The 21,928-nt window shown below is 43.6% G+C and overlaps 2 protein-coding genes across 4 annotated transcripts in view; both read right to left on the reverse strand.

Moving 5' to 3' along the window:
• The window catches only part of osbpl5 (oxysterol binding protein-like 5), a 122,771-nt gene that overhangs the window by 39,354 nt on the left and 61,489 nt on the right, over positions 1-21,928 (reverse strand). The gene's annotated exons all lie outside the window — the stretch shown is intronic.
• Positions 15,496-21,503, reverse strand: LOC310857376 (uncharacterized protein). Of its 3 annotated transcripts, none has more exons than XM_083763023.1 (9): positions 21,432-21,503; positions 20,301-20,367; positions 19,912-20,012; positions 19,406-19,534; positions 18,932-19,041; positions 18,306-18,359; positions 17,870-18,130; positions 17,101-17,196; positions 15,496-16,533 (listed from the first exon to the last, which is right to left on the reverse strand). In XM_083763023.1, exons 6-9 carry the CDS (start codon positions 18,357-18,359, stop codon positions 16,234-16,236), a joined length of 711 nt encoding a protein of 236 aa, XP_083619149.1. In that variant the 5' UTR covers positions 18,932-19,041; positions 19,406-19,534; positions 19,912-20,012; positions 20,301-20,367; positions 21,432-21,503; the 3' UTR covers positions 15,496-16,233. The 3 variants fall into 3 exon arrangements, with proteins under 3 accessions (XP_083619149.1, XP_083619148.1, XP_083619150.1); XM_083763022.1 differs by having other exon boundaries at positions 18,913-19,041; XM_083763024.1 differs by lacking the exons at positions 18,932-19,041; positions 19,406-19,534; positions 19,912-20,012; positions 20,301-20,367; positions 21,432-21,503 and having other exon boundaries at positions 18,306-18,545.

The raw sequence follows: 21,928 nt of genomic DNA on the forward strand, positions 1-21,928 counted from the left end.
AAGCTTGTAGATCGGCTACGTTTGCCATTTTGGATTTGAATCCTGAAAAGTAACAGCTTTGGACATATGAGGTTTCTACGATAAGAGACGATAAGCTTGTAGCTTACTGTTGCGGTTAAAGGAGAGTTCCGCGCAACCCGTTTAGTATACTGAATTAGGTTGATATTGTATTTATGAACACCTGTTAGTGGCGGAAGAACGAATAAAATATATATAGAGGGCGCCTTTAAGAAAGGCAGGCGGTCTCAAACGGTCAAATGCAGAGCAACGTAAGAGTCATCACACTCCGTGCAGTTATTCCTCACAACAACAACAGATGGAAAGAAAGAATAAAAAAAGGAACGCTCAGAATGGAGGGGGGGGGGGGTTTCCGCAAATTGTCCAGTGATCAATGGATAATCATCATCATATGTTACCAAACTTGACTTGAGTAAGTCATTGGATTTTTTTTTGTCATATGAAAGCGGGGAATCATAGCTTCAAATTGACATATTGGTTTATAGAGTAATGTCTTACAGAAAACAGAGTTGAGAATCACATATTATTAAGAAAATAAAAAAACAGCTTGATCAGTGTGACAGGTTGTGTAGTGATAACTGTGTGTGTTTGTATAGCTACCCAACGCACGCAAGCACACACACACATACGCACGGACACACACATATGCACACACGCACGGTCGCACGCACACATACGCACGCACAGCCCTGGTCAAGGTTTTATGGCCAGACAGAGTGGCAGGTGTGAAAGCCAATCACAAGCTTGAACACTCACACACAGATGGAATTTCTGGGAGGAATCATTATATTGGTGTGTGTGTGTGTGTGGTTAAGGATGATTTTTACTTTTACATTGTATACGATACATAGCTCGCAGGAAGGATTTTAGTTAACTAAAAAAATTAATAATAATCTTTAACTGAGATACTGGTAATAAGTGGTCAAAACACAACAGTGTTTTGTGTGTGTGTGTGTGTGTGCGCGCGCATCACATAGACTATAAGTATGACTAGCATGGGAATGTATGGAATTTAAATGTGCCTGCGTCATTGCTTCTTGTGGGCCTGCAGGGCAGGTAGTGTGTCAGGGTCTGTGACTCCATGTGTGTGTGTGTGTGTGTGTGTGTGTGTGTGTGTCTCCCTGCCTCTGCCTGCTGTGTGAGTGAGTGAAGTGAGGGATTAGCAGAGCCAGCACTTCCAGGGAGAAGAGTGAGAACACTGTCCACCAGCAGAGCTCCAGCTGCTTGCGCACACGCACACACACACACACACACACACACACACACACACACACACACGCACACGCACACGCACGCACACACACAAAACACTGTTGTGTTTTGACCACTTATTACCAGTATCTCAGTTAAAGATTATTATTTATTTTTTTAGTTAACTAAAATCCTTTGCACGCATGTGCTGCGAGCTATGTATCGTATACAATGTAAAAGTAAAAATCATCCTTAACCATTACGTTTGATTGACTTTCCCCTGGACTTAAAAATCTGTGTTTTATTTAACGACCACACTGCCTCATGCCATTTGAACTTTGTGCTCTAAAAAGAAACCAAAAAACCAAAGTGTCCTTGCTCCTGAAATAATGACATTCCAGGCATGGAAGCATCTTTAAGCTTTACACGATTGTGAATCAATCACATTTAGTACTACATGTTGTCATGACTGTCCATAAACTGGTAGGCGACTTTGAAAACCTGGTGAAGGTGTGGCCGAAACGTTTTGTACGTCTGTGTTTAAAGTGAACAACACAGTGAGGAGCAATGCTGTTGTGCAGACTTTTATTCTTTTAAACTGTCATTTTGGGTCAAGCACCAGCAACCAACTGGATGCGCGCAACCCATTGTTTTGAACTACTGTATACTGCAAACCTACAGTACCATGAATTCAAGTTCAAAATGAGTTCAAATCTGATAGCTTTGCACCTGCCATTCTGGGAGTGTGTTTTCCCTCCCTCCATAAACATAGCAACATTAAAGGGAGTTACTTTTCAAAGCTTCCTGAGATTCTAGACCAGTATTGCATTAGAGATGTCGCTCAGAGTTTCATTTTATGACCTGCAGTGGCAATAATGGACCGTCTGCAGACAGTTGCAAATGATGATGATGATGAATTTCTTTCTTAATAAGTAACTGAATTCACAGTCCAAAAGCAACATCCTATAGTGAGTGACTTCATGTGACCATGCAGTCTAATTTTCAGTTATAGACGATGTGATTTGAAATTCTGAACGCTTCTTGGTGCAACATCAACTGATGTTGATTTGGAGCCTGGAATGATCTGGATAACCATACAGGCTCTTTATGGCGATAGTTTGAAACAAAGCTAGTACAGCCTAAGCAGGAGATTCAATCTAACTCATCCTGAAGTGCCAACACTGCAAAGCTGTGAGTGACATTTATTGAGGGAGTCAAACGTTGACTCCCCATCCACATCTTCAAACCAGTGAAGAAAAATGTTCATCGACTACCTTTTCTCACTGATGAATACTAAATAAAAACCCAATCAAAACTAAGCTATGACTAAAACTATGAATAAATATATTGACATTTGACATAGCTTTTAAAATGAATGTTGAACTAGAGTAGACTGTCCGAGGTTAATTTTTTTTTTTCTGTGCTAACCCCTTCGGGGTTGGAAAGGTTTTTGGGCCGAATTGGGTCCTATCCTATGTGACGTGTTTTACGTCGTCTCGTATGCGTGAGCCGAGCTCATTGGACGAAACCATTTTTGCTCAGTCATGTGTCTGGCCCCAGCCCTAATTAGAGTTCTCAACGGGCCACGTGTGTCTGTTGTTGGTTTTTTGTATTTCTGTATTTTTTGTTTTTGTTGCACCGTGCCGTACCTGCCTGTTATCCCTTGGTTCGCGGGTCCGTTTAGACGATGGGTTGTTGCTGGCATTAAAAGTGTCTGGTTGCCTAGATACGAGGCAGCCAATCAGGAAGCCAGGTCGTGACCATGTCCGTGGATGCAATCCCGGGAGGAAATTGACCAGCTTGCTTTGTCAAGCAGCTGGTAAAAAAATAGAGTACTATTTCCGCTCTGCTACTGGAATGGCTTTCCCAGTATGAGCCGTAGCAGTATGGCTGGCTGCACCTGCACCTGGCAGAGGCTCCGGTAACAGCAGCTAAGTCCTCTGTTCCTCTGTTGTCACTCTCATGAAACCTGACCATCCGCCACGCTTTCACACGCTGTGTCTAGACCAGGGCTTCTCAAAGTGGGGTCCGGGGATCCCCAGAGGTCCTTGAGTGGGTTCCAGGGGGTCCTCAGATAAATGATGGATAGTTAGGAATAGGAACCAAATGGACACTGCTGTGGCTGTAACTCTGAGAGTGTACAAATGGAACCAAATGGACCCATTAGGGTCCATTTGTACACTTTCAGAGTTAAAGTGGTATGTGGTCTAAAGCAAAGGTTCTCAAAGTGTTGCCAGGGCCCATCAGCTATTGAAAAAAAATACATTATTTTCTAAATGTTGCATCTGCGAGTATGCAGCTGGTATTTCGCTTTTCCTTCATTCATTTTTTACTCTGTTTCAGTCAACCGGGACCTTCTAAAAGACAACGATCTTCGAAGGCGAGGCAACAAGTCAATGCTATATGGTCCATCTCAGATCTCAACCTCACTTCTTGTGATGTGACAAATGGTCTCAGAGTCGGAGCTAAAGCAGTGCAGCGTTTGGCCTTTGCAACAGAAACGGTAGACGGAGGCCACATGTAACGGAGACCGTGCCACTGAGGAGGATAAAAACACATTGATGTGGTGTTGGCTACCGGAAAGAGCATTCACCAGATACCGCCGGGGGGGAAAGTGCACTTGGGAGCGATACAAAAGAGCCAAAACAAAACACACATGAGCCATGAATAGGCGGTCGACGTCGGCCTACATGTCCTTGTGGTCAATGGCAAGGAGAGACGTAAGCAGTGTTGCCAGATTTTGCGAGAGAAATAAGCAACTGGCTCCTGGGTTTTCCATTTCAATGGCAAATCTTTCCAGTGATGAAATGGCAACTAAAGTAGTAAAAAAAAAAAAATTGTACAAGATCCTTACTGGTCAGTAAGAATACACTGAGGACTCTAACAGAAGCACTCATCCCAATGTCACCTCTTGGTACCACAGCACCACAGAGGCCTTACAAAAAAGGCTCCAGACATCCCAGAACAAGCTGGTCAGGCTCTGTGACACGTTGTGAGCTTGTTGTTCATTCATGGGTCCTTGACATGAAAATGTTAAACTACTGGTTTAAATAACATAAGGAAACAAGCCCAAAAATAAGCAACTATACACATTAGAAACAAGCTAAAAAAAATTAAGAAAAAAAAGGCGCAACACGCATATTTACAAGCAACTTTACAGAAAAAGCAAAGCCCAAAGTCGCTTATAATAAGCAGACATGGCAGCACTGGACGTATGCCTATATCTGAGAAAAGGGAAAACATAAAATGGCCCAAACCCCCCCCCCCCCCCCACCTCTGTCCTTCCCTTTGACATTCGGAAAATAGCACTCCTCCTGGGAAATTGCACCTGGCTTGGTGACATTCAATCACAAATATTGACAAAGGAGAATATGGGGTGAGAGGAATTTGTCCTGACGTACTGTACGTAGTGGCCAACAAATCAGCTGACAGATCGTTTACTACCGCTGCTCTCGAGCAAAACCCCCAAACCACTCGCCGTGGTTTACGCTGAGCACGGACTCATCTTTTATTAATACAGCATCAAAACAACGCGCAACATCCCCCATTGCCCTCGCCCAGGCCCGGCGACACGAGGGGGCAAAGGGGGTGTTTGCCCCCTTAAATCAACCTCTTTGCCCCCTTAGATCAAAAGTGGATTTGTTTTTGTTACAGACAAAACAATGGAACATTTCCAGGTATTCAATTAAATTCCATTGCTTGAAAGGAGGGAAGTAAGGATGCATCTTAATACAGGATGCAGCAGCATCTTAATGATCTCCCATCTAGAACTGGAAAAACAACATTCCTCACCTATAGGCCATCCTTGGGGTGGGGAGGGATGCTAATGTCATTGTTGCAGTGGTCAGGGTGCTTAAGTGGGCAGCTACTGTACCTAGCCTATTTATTTGTTTGTAAAAATGTCAATGATGATGGGGAGGGGTGCTATAATGTCATTGTGCTGGGTGTGGTCAGGGTGCTTAAGTGGGCAGCTTAGCTATTGTAACTAGCCTATTTATTTGTTTGTAAAAATGTCAATAAAATATAAACTTACTTTGTGTTCTGGATTGGTTTTATATTTGGCAATTTTGGCAGTGCCATTGATTGATAAGTTGCAGCATTTGATGTGTGTAGTTCTTTATAGATCAAATGATTGTTCGTCGTTTTATATTTTATTATTGACATTAAAAAAAAAAAAAAACGTTTTTTGTGCCCCCTCAAAAATCACAATTGCCCCCTCAGTCATTTCATCCTGGCGCCGGGCCTGCCCTCGCCCCAAAGTCCAAATTACTTACGTGACACAGTAGCGTCTGTTTAAAGTAGGCTAATATTAACCCTATTCACCATGTGCATGAGTCCTCAGGCGCTAGGCTAATATTTACCCTCTGATATGTACTTTACGAAGCGGCTACCTGTGGATAAGATAAGGCCCCAGGTATAGTGAGGGATGGGGAACTGGGTCAGTCAATAGTGCTGCTGGTGTGTGTGTGTGTGTGTGTGTGTGTGTGTGTGTGTGTGTGTGTGTGTGTGTGTGTCCTGCGATGACATTGAAGTCGTGAGTGAGTGAAGAGCCTGAGGCATGCAGACAAAAACTAAGAGTTCAAGCCCCCCACCAACCCCAGGCCTTGCTTGGCCTTGCAATGATGGAAACACTGCACAGCCTTATCTCCGCAGGGGGGCAGCTGCTTTTCATCAGTCATTACCCACATGGGAGAGGAGGAGGAGGAGGAGATGAAGGGGAAAGAGGTGTCTGGCTGCAAGGGATCACTCCGACATGCCGCGACCTGTTCGATGGTAATATGCCTGAGTGAGATAACGAGCGCACAGTGACTGTTTCTGTCACTGTTATGAAGTCCGTACGGGGCTCAGGGGCTGTTCGGTGTCGAGATGTTTAAGGGCTGATGATGACACCCTTCGGCAAGAGGTCAGGGGCGGAAAAAAAACTTCCCAGACCGCTGGAATTAAATTAAGCCCTGAAACCCCTTTGTGCATGTTCTGCCAGCCGAGCTGCTTCGGGTTTGTTCTGGCTGGCACAATACTCCTCCAGGGAGAGGTGATGAACAATAAATGTCTTGGCAGGCTCGGGCCACACCCATGCACGCACGCACGCACGCACGCACGTACACACACACATACAAGACCCAAAGGGGGGCGCGCACACGCACATGCATGCACATGTACACACACACACACACACACACACACACACACACACACACACACACACACACACACACACACACACACACACACACACACACACACACACACACACACACACACACACACACACACACACACACACACACACACACACACACACACACACACACAGTGCCGGAGCTATAGGAAGAATATCGTCTCTGCATGTCGGGTGGAAACCCTCATATGTCCAAAACTGTTACTTTTCAGGATTCAAGATAAAACAGTTATAGCATAAGTTTAGCAGATAGAGCGGATCTGCTATATGTTTGATGCGTCAGTGTGACACTGTAGTACGATCAAGATGGCTATTCATTTACACAAAAAGTTAGGATATGGAGATAGGAGGTTTCTGCCCGACAGTGTCCTGTTGCAGTCAAAGGAGGTCCACGGTGTGTTTTACACAGAGCCCCTTAAGGCCAAATAATATGGTGCGCACTTTACATCTGTCCACAGCACTGCTATTTACGGAGGATAATGTCATGTCATTCTGAAACACCCCCGAATTAGCCTACGTTTTCAGAGTGGAAATAAAAGAGGTTGTGTGGTCCTCTGTCTCACTGTTGTGTGTGTGTGCGTGAGCGTGTGTGTGCATTGCGTGCGTGCGTGCATTGCGTGTGTGCGTTTTTATAGACAAAATGTGTTTCCCAATCCCTAAAGCTAACCAACAGAAGTGAATGTTGCACACACACACACCCTATCATTCCTAATCCTACTATAGCAATATAGTTTCCAAAAGCGTATACTGTATATGGGACTTGCCTAGTTATTTCATAATTGTCGACCGGTCAAAAAAGTACATTATAATCTGCGTGTTAAGCGATTCTCACCACAGTTGAGCACTTGTTTTGGTTCACTGGACGCCCTGCATATGTGCAAGGTTTAAAAACAGTAACGTGTTCCGATCGCTCATTAGTGATCGGTGAACCAATATAATCCAACGCATTGATCGCTGTAGCACTCGCCCCTCTATACCAGAAATCACTCGCCCCTCTATACCAGAAATCACTTGCCCCTCTATACCAGAAATCACTCGCCCCTCTATACCATAAATCACTCGCCCCTCTATACCAGAAATCACTCGCCCCTCTATACCAGAAATCACTCACCCCTCTATACCAGAAATCACTCACCCCTCTATACCAGAAATCACTCACCCCTCTATACCAGAAATCACTCGCCCCTCTATACCAGAAATCACTCGCCCCTCTATACCAGAAATCACTCGCCCCTCTATACCAGAAATCACTCACCCCTCTATACCAGAAATCACTCGCCCCTCTATACCAGAAATCACTCGCCCCTCTATACCAGTCAGAAATCACTCGCCCCACTATACCAGAAATCACTCGCCCCTCTATAACAGAAATCACTCGCCCCTCTATACCAGAAATCACTCGCCCCACTATACCAGAAATCACTCGCCCCTCTATACCAGAAATCACTCGCCCCTCTATACCAGAAATCACTCACCCCTCTATACCAGAAATCACTCGCCCCTCTATACCAGAAATCACTCACCCCTCTATACCAGAAATCACTCACCCCTCTATACCAGAAATCACTCACCCCTCTATACCAGAAATCACTCACCCCTCTATACCAGAAATCACTCACCCCTCTATACCAGAAATCACTCGCCCCTCTATACCAGAAATCACTCACCCCTCTATACCAGAAATCACTCACCCCTCTATACCAGAAATCACTCACCCCTCTATACCAGAAATCACTCACCCCTCTATACCAGAAATCACTCACCCCTCTATACCAGAAATCACTCGCCCCTCTATACCAGAAATCACTCACCCCTCTATACCAGAAATCACTCGCCCCTCTATAACAGAAATCACTCGGCCCTAAATCACTCGCCCCTCTATACCAGAAATCCCGGTGGCTGGGCCAGGCTAGTCCGACCATCACTAACCTTATCCCAAACCCTATACCCTAACTGCACGCAGAAGCCACAGCCTGTCTTAACTGGCCACGTAGTCTGACTACCGGGATGTCGGACTCATGCACAGTCCCCTTCAAAACAACGGCATTGGCTTATTAGAATTAGATCATTGGACAACAAGGCAGACACACCCTGTATGAAGTGACGCATTTTGGGCTTGTAGATCTGCTACTTTTGCCATCTTGTTATTTGAATTGACCCGACAGAGACAACCTGAGTTTTAACAAAGTTATTTCCAATCAGTTCTCTCAAGTCTATTAGTCAATCCAAATCCATGGACAGTCAAATAATTTAAGAAACGTAACTCTTATAAATAATAGTAAGAATAGTAACTAACATGCACTTGTGTCTCGGCCCACGATATAATTACACAGAGGCAGCTGACATGTTCATATAGAGTCTGTGTCCATCTGCTTACAACGCAAACAATAAAACAAGCCGCACATGTGCAAATGAGGGCACTAACCCCTGATTATTGAATTACCCGGGTGATGATTAATTGGCAATACAAATTCCACAGCGGTTACAACGCTAAGGAAACAGGACCGTTTGTTTCTAAACTAGGTCATTGTAACTTGATGTCATGCTTAGTTGATTTATCTTTGGACTTGACAGACGAATCAGGGGGATAATCTTGTAACGCTAACTAGATGAGTGTGATAGACGGACGTTTAGGCCATCAGTTTACCATGTGAGGTTAAACTTCACCGGGAAGTCATGTGATATAATAATGGAGGACTGTAAACGTGAATTGATTCATGCATTAATTTAGATATTCACAGGCTCATTTCAGATATTTGAAGATACAGAGTTTGTGGTTTTTCTGCTCACCGATACACTGAGCAAATAACCGTTCTAAAATCTCACTCACAATGTCTCATGACGCGACAATTTGTTAGCTTGTAGATAGGCTATTTTTTAAACGTTTTAAGTGAAACCCACGGGTGGCAGCGGGGGCAGTGTCTTGAGTGTACAGGGTTCGAGGGCCCATATATGGAGCGTGTCACAAGGCGTGAGGGACTGACAGCCATTTGGTGGCGTGACTGACAGAATTAACGGTTTCCCAGATTCTCATCACAACAGTGGCGATATTAGTTAGTTAGTTTAGGGTTTTTTTCTGTCCTTTTTAGACAAACAGTATAGTATAGTATAGTACATATCAGTAAGGCATGTACAGTAGGCATATATATCAGTAGTAACTTTTTGTATTTTGTTTGTGTTTTGTTTTTGTAAATGAACAGTTGAACACCCTACTTGATCATACTACAGCGTCGCACAAAAGCATCAGAAGTAGCAGTTTTAGAATTTGAATCCTGAAAAGGTAAGGTTTTATGAGAACATGAGGTTTCCACCCCCGACAGAGAAGATATTTATAGGGACACACAAAGGAGGTGATGAGTGACAGGCCAGCACCCCCCCCCCCCCCCCCAGACCATGTCTATGTTTCCATCTGCAGCCTGCAGCTATGTGTGTATGCAAGTGTGCATCTGTCCAAGTGTGAGCCGTCTGTGACAGTGTGCAGGGGAACGTCCACACAGAGAGACAGCTGGGGTGCGCACGCTTATCCGACATACCATAGGACCGACATACGGAAAACGATCGGATTAAGGTTGGCGGACATGCGTTAAGGTTGGCGAACATGCGTTAAGGTTGGCGGACATGCGTTAAGGTTGGCGAACATGCGTTAAGGTTGGCGGACATGCGTTAAGGTTGGCGGACATGCGTTAAGGTTGGCGAACATGCGTTAAGGTTGGCGGACATGCGTTAAGGTTGGCGAACATGCGTTAAGGTTGGCGAACATTCGTTAAGGTTGGCGAACATTCGTTAAGGTTGGCGAACATTCGTTAAGGTTGGCGAACATTCGTTAAGGTTGGCGAACATTCGTTAAGGTTGGCGAACATTCGTTAAGGTTGGCGAACATTCGTTAAGGTTGGCGAACATTCGTTAAGGTTGGCGACCGGAATAAGGTTGGCGAACATGTGATAAGGTTGGCGAACATGCGTTAAGGTAGGCGAACATTCGTTATGGTTGGCGAACATAAGTTGCTCTGTTACTCTCCATCAGTCCATCACTCTGCATCTCTCCATCATCACTACCAAAAGGACCCCTTCCCCTTCCACTGGTCTCCAACAGGACCCCTCCTCCCCTTCCACTGGTCTCCAACAGGACCCCTCCTCCCCTTCCACTGGTCTCCAACAGGACCCCTCCTCCCCTTCCACTGGTCTCCAACAGGACACCTCCTCGCCTTCCACTGGTCTCCAAAATAACCCCTCCTCCCCTTCAACTGGTCTCCACCATGCAGGACCACTCCTCCCGTTCCACTGGTCTCCAACAGGACCCCTCCTCGCCTTCCACTGGCACTGGTCTCCAAAATAACCCCTCCTCACCTTCAACTGGTCTCCACCATGCAGGACCCCTCCTCCCCTTCCACTGGTCTCCAACAGGACCCCTCCTCCCCTTCCACTGGTCTCCAACAGGACCCCTCCTCCCCTTCCACTGGTCTCCAAAATAACCCCTCCTCACCTTCAACTGGTCTCCACCATGCAGGACCACTCCTCCCCTTCCACTGGTCTCCAACAGGACCCCTCCTCCCCTTCCACTGGTCTCCAAAATAACCCCTCCTCACCTTCAACTGGTCTCCACCATGCAGGACCACTCCTCCCCTTCCACTGGTCTCCAACAGGACCCTTCCTCCCCTTCCACTGGTCTCCAACAGGACCCTTCCTCCCCTTCCACTGGTCTCTGACAGGACCCCTCCTCCCCTTCCACTGGTCTCTGACAGGACCCTTCCTCCCCTTCCACTGGTCTCTGACAGGACCCCTCCTCCCCTTCCACTGGTCTCCAACAGGACCCTTCCTCCCCTTCCACTGGTCTCCAACAGGACCCCTCCTCCCCTTCCACTGGTCTCCAACAGGACCCCTCCTCCCCTTCCACTGGTCTCTGACAGGACCCCTCCTCCCCTTCCACTGGTCTCTGACAGGACCCTTCCTCCCCTTCCACTGGTCTCTGACAGGACCCCTCCTCCCCTTCCACTGGTCTCTGACAGGACCCCTCCTCCCCTTCCACTGGTCTCTGACAGGACCCTTCCTCCCCTTCCACTGGTCTCTGACAGGACCCCTCCTCCCCTTCCACTGGTCTCTGACAGGACCCCTCCTCCCCTTCCACTGGTCTCTGACAGGACCCCTCCTCCCCTTCCACTGGTCTCTGACAGGATTACAGTCTAGCCGGATGACCTACATATCGTCTCTGTCAGGTGGAAACCTCATATGTCCCATAAACATAAACTGTTACTTTTCAGGATTAAAGTTGAGAAAAATAGCAAAAGTGCCAGATCGACAAAAACAGGCAACGTTAAAATATGGAGATAAGAGGTTTCTGCCCCACATTACTTCATGGGCGGAACTGCGGCCAGTCATACACAGACACGTGGCTGGAGTGTGCCACTGCCGCAAGACTCGATGGAAGCCTGTCCCAGTGCTGCTGCAGTGTCTGTGTGTGTGTGTGTGTGTGTGTGTGTGTGTGTGTGTGTGTGTGTGTGTGCGTGTGCGTGTGCGTGTGTGCGCGTGTGTGCATGTGTGCGCGCGTGTGTAGCCATGTGTGTGTGAGCTACAGTACATGCATCTTTCAAAGAAATACGTGCGCAGTGGCACAGCAGACCCAGGCAGATACGAACCACGCGCAGTTACGCCTGGAGACGCAGCCGGTTGTTTTTCATGTTATCTGCATGAGGGGACCACACTGCTGTAGATAACTGGGAAAAACAACAACACTTTCAGTGGTTCTGAAAACGTTTGAGAACAACAGACAGCAGACACGCGTTCATGTCTAGCACCACTAAAATAATATAGATTTGGCGCCACAGACTGCCATTTGAAAAGGTGTTGTGCACCAGGGAACCCCCCAAAAAAATATTTTTTCAAAAAGTTTCAGTTGAAAATAGCAGAGAAGAGGAGAAAACACTAAATGGATGCATCCTGGTGTAAGAACAAAACTATATTATCACAATGTCTAATATGTAAGGGTCCGGGATAATATTCTCATATGTACAAAGAAATGACTACCTGGCCTACCAATATTCAAAATAAATAATGTACTATGTCAAAAAATAGGCCATTTAATAATGTTATGCTTTCAAAAATATATGGAAAACAGAGTAAATAGACGAGCAACAAGCTCACAACGCATCATCGCTCGACAAGCTTGATAAGCAGAATTGGAATCAATGAAACAACAACAATACCCATCCCTTACAATATGACCTACTGTAGGGAACCGCTTGGTCTACTTAAACGCTCACATCTCTGTGTTATTATTCTACAAAACATTACACCATAGTTACTAGTCCATACACATGCTGCACATGTGTAGAGTTGTAGACTGTAGTGTCAGAAGAGGTTAATTACCAGAATTTACCTCCTTTCTGAAAAGGATGAATCGTAATTGAAAAGATCTCCATGTGACTGTGCACTCTGGATTCCTATGGTCTAATTCCGTGCCAGGGGGTCACCGGGGAGGTGCAGATGATGTGGCCACTCTATTCTAGGACACAGGGGGTCACCGGGGAGGTGCAGATGATGTGGCCACTCTATTCTAGGACACAGGGGGTCACCGGGGAGGTGCAGATGATGTGGCCACTCTATTCTAGGACACAGGGGGTCACCGGGGAGGTGCAGATGATGTGGCCACTCTATTCTAGGACACAGGGGGTCACCGGGGAGGTGCAGATGACGTGACTGCTCTATTCTAGGACACCCGGTGTGTGTGCTGGGGCGGGATGGGGAAGTGCAGGTGTATTTTGGGGAAGATGACGTGGGGGAAAATGCTCTGAAGCCAGAGTTGCGCTTTCATCTCTGGATTAAAAATAGGAACTCACTCTGTGCCCTCCTGAACCCATGTCTGCCCATAACCGCTTACTTTGTCCTACAACAAACACAATGCATTGTATTGTGAGCTTGTAGATCTGCTATTTCTTTTGGCTAGTTTTTAAAGGTAGGTCTAAGTGGGTTTTTTTTCTAAGTAAGGAATATTGTAAAACAAGATATTCTGATAGTAATCGTAGCTTTAGTGTTTGTTCAGTAACAGGGGTCTCCCTGTCTCTCCAGCTCATCAATAAACAGAAAATACATTTGCAGGTGGGTTGCCAATTTCAGCCAATCAGGAGAGTACCCATTTATCAGCTTCATTTCTATAGTGTTCCAATTGTGTCTGCTCATTTCTTCGTGTCAATCACTTCCAATGTCACTTGTTTATCCTGAATCCTGTGAGTTCGCTCACAGGATAAACTGGATATCACGCTGGATAAAAAAATATATTCCAACCTGAAAATGCATTTACTGTTGATCAGTGTTGAATACAGAGCTGGAGGGATGGGGAGAGCACTGTTATTGAACAAACACTGTTATTGAACAATAGGAGTAATATCAGAAAATATAGAACTATTTTAACACTTATTTTTGAACAAAAACCCTACCTTTAACCGTCTTACTTTGTAGTAAAACAAACACCAAGAAGTAGGCCATATAAAGCTTGTACATCAGCTATTTTCACTGTATTTTCGCCCCTAATCTTCAAAACTTTAAATTGCTACCCTCGCTACCACTTGCAGTTCCATCACTAAAACAAAGCAATTCCAGTTGCATCCTTCAAAACCACCACGTCTGCAAAAGAAAACACATCATGGAAACTTTGATGCACGCCAACATAAACACGAACACACACGTGCACACGGACGCACGCACGCACAACTTCCCCCTCCTCAAACAAGTACTTCACACTACCCAGACGCCCCGCCGATCAAAGGCCAGGCAGGAGAGAGCGAGGGTTGACAGTAAACGTCAAGGCCTTCTCCTCTATCCCCGGCATTCCTCCCGTCTGCTCAGGGTCAACCAGGGACATGGAAAGCAACCATCTATTCAGGGGCTAATTGGGCAGAATGCTACCTCAGTTCTCGGTGCCTTAGGGTTAGGGTTAGCCCTGGCAGGCAGTAGCTATACTGCTGCTCTCTCTCTGCCCTTGGTACACTCAGAAAACAGAAACTACTATCTACCCAAATATATTGGTGAATCATTTTTACACCCTTAATTATCGAGTAAACTTGACTGCTATGAAATCAAGTAAAATCTACCTTAAAAATTAAGTAAGTGCAAGTAATATATTAAAGCAGGTTGAAATGACAATTATTGAGTAGATAAAATTAATATGCATTAGCACCTTGAAATGACAATAATTGAGTAGATAAACTTAATATGCATTAGCACCTTGAAATGACAATAATTGAGTAGATAAACTTAATATGCATTAGAAAACCTAGGTTAAAATTACATATACATTTGAGTATATGGGATTGAAATTGATAGGTTGATTTAACTATATACGAGTGTATGATTTAATAAAATATATGCGTTACATTTACTCAATATTTTAACTGTATTCAACTCATAGTATTTTAATCAAAAAGGAATTCTGTATTTACCTTTGTCAAAGAGAATACACAATGCAATTATACAGATAAGTACGTTTTTAATTGACCAAAGTGAACATTCAAGTATTAAACATTCACATACTGTATGGGAGGAAACAGTCTGGCCACACGAAACAATGTGCAAATTACAATGTCAGCAAATACATTTTAAGAACATTAAACATTTCCTACTATGGGCTATATCTTGCGCCACCCCATATCCGTAAACTTATTTGCCATTCTTTATGATTTTGACGATCGACTAGTTGAACCATTTTAAAGTGCGTTTCAAAATAGTAAAAAATGGCAAATAAGTTCAGGGATAAGGAGTGGCGAAAGATAGGGCCGTATAAGTACAAACAATGTATGCATTCTCTGCAACAGAACATTTTCCTTAGACAATGTGCAAATTGTTGTCTGCAACAACATTAAAGAACATTTTCCTTGCCCATGGCAGGTAAATAAAACAAAACAAAAGTCCACGCACACTATAGTTGAGAGGACAAACATGATAGGATGGTCATTTGACTTTTTTTTTAGTCAAGGCTGGGTTTAATGAATTACCTGCCGGTGTCCCACCGAAACTATACCGTATACACACACGCGCAGTCGCGCACGCACACACACAATTTGATTGTCTACCCCCCCCCCCCACACACACACGTCACACTATACTTGACATAAACATTTTAGGTTTAGGTTAATTAATTTGCCTGCATGCCGGTGTCTAGCACCCAAATTAGCCGATCTACAAACATGCGCACACACCTGAAAACACAATTTGATTATCTATACCACACACACACAATTTGATAGGCTACTTCATCATAGCAAAAATAGCTGCCATTCTTTTTTGAAAACATTCATCTATGGTCACATGCAGACACCATATTGAAAGTATAGTTGGTCAACAGCCAACACGCATACAATTAAAACCTGGTGTAGTTGTAAAATTGTACAGCACCGAAAAACATGAACCCCAAAAGCATTATTTAACAAGACCCAGACAAATGAACATTAAGTATAAAAGAACTGTGGCCCTTTAAGCAACAAATGTTAGTTTTTAAAGTAATGTGCTTGGAGCAATCAATAACCCATTACTGTATAAGAAAAAAAAAGAAAAAGCAGGAAGGTCAAATGGGGAAGAATTTCTTAATATAGAAAAAATAAAAATAACGTTTTACTGTCTATCGGTGAGGTTTGTACAGATTAATACATTCTAATTGGCTATATGCACTGTGTACACATAAGCACCTCCACTTCAAAACAAGTCTGTCAGACGCACAGATCTGACATGCTGCTGTATGCTTTATACAATAGGCTTTCCTTTTGAACAGTGCAGTATCAGTCAGTGTCGTATGTGATGTGGTTCCCTACTAATCTGTTTCCACTGAAAACATTCAAACTGAAGTTGTCAGTCAGGACACTAGCCAAGCAGACATTTTTTCAGTGTCTGCACTTTGGGTGTAAGCTGTTGAGGGTCTAGTCCAAGCAGTACCTTTTGAAAAACCTCCAAGATGTATTTGAACTTCTTGGGGTACTTCAAGTCAAACACGTAGGTCAGTCCCAGGAGATAGCAGCAGGCTCTGCTAATATCGCCGAGGTTGTTGAGGACAGGGATGCCCTCAATAACAATACCTACATCAGCAGCTGGTGATTGAGTTTGCAGACTGTAGATAGTCATCAGTTCCCCCGACAACTCCTCTTCTACATCGACACCAGCATCCTGCACACATTGTAAAAATAGAATCTCATAAATAAAAACGTAATGATGATGTTCACGGTATTATCATTCTAAACAGTTACTACTGTTGCACAATTCCCTGCTCTGGGTGGGACCTCCGTCAGTGTCTTGAGTTTGCAATTGAAAACGTTTGCTGCCAACCAGTTGAAGAAATCACAGATTGAGGCCAGATTGAGACCATTCATGTTCATGGAAGAAGCTTGTAAACATGTATTCTATTGCCAATTTGTGACCTTGTAGATCTGCTATTTTTGCTGTACAACATGCTTCCATAATTAAGACATGCTGCCGTCTATGCTGCTATGGAACTTGTATCCATGTGCAGTGCAGACCTGAGTGTATCGTGACCTTACTTAGTATGTAGGAACACATGTCTGAACTGCAGTAGCACTAGACATGCCATCTCACAACCTGATTCTCTGGACACTTTCTCACAAAACAAGCTCCTCACTCTGCCGTTCTTGGCACGTTTGAGATATTGTCTCACAATTAGCCATGATGATGACATTAGTTAAAACTACAAATTGTTAAATACTTTATTTTACTAACTTCAACGTCCTTGATCAGGGCACCAGGCTCTTCTCCCAGATGGTCGATGAGGCACTTGATCACGATTCCTCTGGTTAGCTGTATGGGGTTTCCACTCTGCAGACAAAGTTTTATCCTTAATACAATGCATTACTTTGCACATTCAAGCTGGGCTTTTGTTTACCAACTTTAAAGTCTACCGTTTCAATTGTCTGCACACAGTTTTAGCATTTAGGGCCCCATTTCCACGAGTGCTAAACACATTATCCCGAAACTTCTTTGTCTTTTTTACTCTTTTGAAAAACAAAATTGGTCAACTAGCCAATCTAAATGAACAAAAATGTTTTTCAAAATAGTAAAAAAGCAAAGAAGTTTAGGAATAAGAGGGGTTTAGTACTGACAAGACTATTAAGACATGCATTTCGTCTATCAGGGAATGGACAGGACAGAGACATAGTGATGACTGTTTAGGATACATTAGTATCTAAAGTAAGTGATCGTAATTAACTTAATGGGACTGATCTAGGACATTTGACAGGTTTGCGTTACAGGCAAGATACTACAGTGGAAGTCAATGAGGAACATTTCTCACCCGCATGTGAAGTTACAACATGTCAAGGAAATTACAACACAAACTTTGTTCTAGCTTTTTAAAGTGAATGAATACCGAGAATAGAAGATCTGCAAGTTCACAGACTTCAGTGAGATGCAATGTGAGCTTGCATATCTGCTATTTTCTGATTTAGAAGCCGTTTTTAAGAATCATCCTCAGGTCTAAATGGTTTATTACCTGAAGCAGAGCACTCTTCTTTGCCCGATGTGGCTCTCCTACAGCACCTCTCTTAGATTGGAACATGGACAGCAGTTTAGGTGTGTAGAGGTCCAGTTTAGGTGTGTAGAGGTCCAGTTTAGGTGTGTAGAGGTCCAGTTTAGGTGTGTAGAGGTCCAGTTTAGGTGTGTAGAGGTCCAGTTTAGGTGTGTGGAGGTCCAACATCTCCATGAATTTCGGCTCAAGCTTCATTGTAGTGATCAACTTGAACTCTGCGCTGACCTGAAAAACAGATGAGGGGAAGGGAGAAAAACAAAACACATTGTGATCTTGTACATCCATTTTCCACCACTGTTGCTCCAGGAATGGGTACAATTGGTTAAATACAATGTAAATGTGTGTCACATGCAGGATGTCATTTCTGTTGAACCCTGCTACAAGAATCCAATTTACTCACTTGTGAAGCATCAAACAAGGCCAGCCATCTCTCCTTTACATCCTTGACGCTCATCTAGAAGAGATACACTAGGTGTTAACAGGGAACCAACAGACTGATGTAATGTTTCTTTCAAAAATGAGTTTGACTAATATTTGTCATACCAACTAATCTATAAAAATCACACCTGTGTGAACTGAGCGATGCAACTATATGCATCGTACTGTACTGTACAACTCATACTCTACAGTATAACTCGTACTGTACACTGTACTATGGCTGCTGTGTGTGTGACCTGAATCAGCCCAATCAACCCCAATTCGTACTCATCAGGACATACATATGGACATAGCAGTTGGAGCCGTCAGGCACCACTCAAATCCATATCACTGATAAACTACATCTACTGAGTCCCAACTGTAAAATCTCAATGATTCAACATTTTAATTATCCTCCTCAAGGATCAAAATATTACACAGGGAAGAATTATTGAAGCAGCTGTGTTCATATAAGGCAGCGAGCAGACAACGCAGTGGTAAATGAATAATATCTGCAACACAATGTTTCAGGAATATAGTTGAATAACTGTATAGAAAGGTTGTAAAACAATTATTAAACAGTGTCCTACCAGTAAGGTATCCAGTCACTTGTTTGTCCAGACTGTTGAATTGCTGTCTGTATGAGTCTAGATGCCTGGGGGACAGCCACCGGGAGGCAAAGAGGACAGCATACCGGGAGACAAAGAGTTGAGGTGTAGCTGGAAGACATGGACTGTAGAAAATAAGACTAAATACACAAAAATGAAACCCTGTTAATTTCCCATCAGGCACACTGTTCAATCCTTAGCTCTTGTCAATACTTTGCATTGATTCAATATTTATAAATGCCACAAAGACTAATAGTTTAAAACCCCCCAAAAGCTGAAATTGCAGATTTACAAGCATGCACACAACGCATCACAATGAGACATGCTGTGAGCTTGTAGATCGGCTATTTATTGCTACTTTAAGCGAGCAGACAACGCAGTGGTAAATGAATACTATCTGCAACACAATGTTTCAGGAATATAGTTGAATAACTGTATAGAAAGGTTGTAAAACAATTATTAAACAGTGTCGTACCAGTAAGGTATCCAGTCACTTGTTTGTCCAGACTGTTCAATTGCTGTCTGTATGAGTCTAGATGCCTGGGGGACAGCCACCGGGAGGCAGAGAGGACAGCATACCGGGAGACAAAGAGTTGAGGTGGAGCTGGAAGACATGGACAGTAGAAAAGAAGACTAAATACACAAAAATGAAACCCTGTTAATTTCCCATCAGGCACACTGTTCAATCCTTAGCTCTTGTCAATACTTTTCATTGATTCAATATTAATAAATGCAACAGAAAGACTAATAGTTTAAAACCCCCAAAAAGCTGAAATAGCAGATTTACAAGCATGCACACAACGCAATGAGACATGCTGTGAGCTTGTAGATCGGCTATTTATTGTTACTTTTGTGCAGACACTGTAGTATCGGTGACAAAACATCAAACGTTGAAATATGGAGATATGAGGTTTCTGCCCAACAGCAACGATGTATATATGAAATTATGAATACATTGTGTGTGTTTTTTACGGTTGTTACCTCCTGGAACCCAGGTCAAGCAGTGACGAGGCTTTATTGTTGGCAGCAGCAGGGAAGGAGAATCAAACAGAGAAGGAGCCAGACATTGATGCCTACAGAGTCTACAGACAAATGTGCAGACATGCACATGATCAGACAAAGCAACATACATTTTTATACAGGACTTTAGTCCATAAATAGTCAAATACCTAATCTTGCGATCACAGTCACACGGACAGATGCAAAGATACAGTCTAGTCTACTATTATTTTGTAATGGAAGTGAGCGACATGAAGATACAGCCAATGTTTGTAGCTTTGTATCTTTTGCATCTGCCAGTGTGATTGCAGCATAAGAAGTTGGCTAGTAGTAGGCTAGTACATAAAATGCCTTAATGATACTGGACTTACAGGCTATAGTTGACAATGTCCACTCTGTCTGATGTTGGCTCTTGGCTGCAGTGATTTCTTCAACAGTCTACAAAACAAACATTAACCAACATTAAACTGTATACTTTACACCATATACTTTAAAAACATAAATGTGGAAATATAGCTCATCTACAAGCTCACAAGCAGGCTTGAGTTTTTAGAATGATTACTTTTGCTAACAGACATTTAGCACTGATCTAAATGCATTTCGTTACATGCAGTTTATAATTCCAATGATTGTGTTGGATGACAATGTCCACATGTAATTGCACTGTCTGACGCTGCCTGCAGATTTATTCACCGCATTCTACCGCAAACTACGCAGCTGCGTAGAGGCCCCAAGAGTTCTCCCTGAAAAATGTTTAATATCGCAGCCCCGCCAGCCCGTTCCGCCTATTGCGGTCGGTTAGGGGGGGCTCCGACGGCCCATGGCGTCGCTTCCTCAGCGTCACTTCTTCATGATCCTCCCCCGTTAAGCGACGCCCGGTCGCGGCCGTCCGTCCCGTCGTGGGCTCCCCTGTTGGTCTATGTCCCCCTTAGCAAAAGTAATATTTCTAAAAGCTCAAGCCTATAGCCTATACTGCTGGTCTACGTAAAACATGAACCGCACGCAGGCACCGCAAAACAACAAGCTTATCGTCTAACGTTTACTGTATAGATGAAGCATGTTTAGTTTAGTATTACAGCATAGAATTCAACATAATAAATAAGCCCGCGTTTATAGCGGCCATTTTGATAGTTCTTTCAGTGAGCCATACATACAATCGTAAGTCAAATGAACTACAATTACCATGCAGCCCTGAGCCCTTCCCGTTCGGCGCGAACTTTCCCTCGCAAATAATGTGTAGGCTATTCTATGCATTTTAACATGATATTGTGTATATGTACATGGCTGAAACATGTGTAGTTTATGTGTATAGTGTCGACGACCACAGGCTTTACGTTATGGTGGGGCTGAATGGAAATAAGCATGCACTCTTTAGTCTTGACAGTTGTTAGTTTTGCTAGCCCTATACGAGCGTCATGTAAACCATGGCTTTAGTCCGGTCCAAAAAAAAAGTATGAAGACACGGTCAACATTTAATTAACATTTGATAGCTGGCTACTTACCATGAAGGAGAACTTCTCTTGTAACTTCACTTGCGTGGCGCGGCTCAGCTGCTGCTTCTGCTGTAAATTTTGTAATGGCTGCCAGCCTGCCACTCGGGATGACTCGTATCGGTCCGGCTTTCATCGCTGTTATGAACTCTGGCCAATAAGAGGCAGGTAGGCGTGTCTAATGGGTATCTTAGATCATTTCAACCCAATATTATTAGTAGATACCGTATCTACTAATAATATTGGGTAGGAATGAGTAATAATTACATTTCTTCAAACTGATCTGTATGATTACTCCATTCTCAAATATTATGATGGAAACTTACTGAGACTTGTATATATATTTGACCAATATTACCAGTTTGGCATATACTCATTTATTTTCATGAAATGAACTAAAACAATAGATGTACATTTAACTCACAAATAACAGTTGGATTTTTACTCATTAATTATTGTATATCCAACTAAAAGGATCCCATAAGTGATATTCACAGATTGTATTAAGC

This window comes from Protomyctophum parallelum, assembly GCF_964188405.1.
Source record: "Protomyctophum parallelum genome assembly, chromosome: 4".
Classification (NCBI taxonomy): Eukaryota; Metazoa; Chordata; class Actinopteri; order Myctophiformes; family Myctophidae; genus Protomyctophum; species Protomyctophum parallelum.

Excerpts from the sequence above, each read along its gene's own strand:
- LOC310857376 (XM_083763023.1), bottom strand. The coding sequence starts at position 18,359 with ATGAGCGTCAAGGATGTAAAGGAGAGATGGCTGGCCTTGTTTGATGCT. Across the intron at positions 17,197-17,869 it reads AGAAGAGTGCTCTGCTTCAG|AGTGGAAACCCCATACAGCT; the intron begins GTAATAAACCAT and ends CTTTGTCTGCAG. Across the intron at positions 16,534-17,100 it reads CCCTGATCAAGGACGTTGAA|GATGCTGGTGTCGATGTAGA; the intron begins GTTAGTAAAATA and ends CAATGTGTGCAG.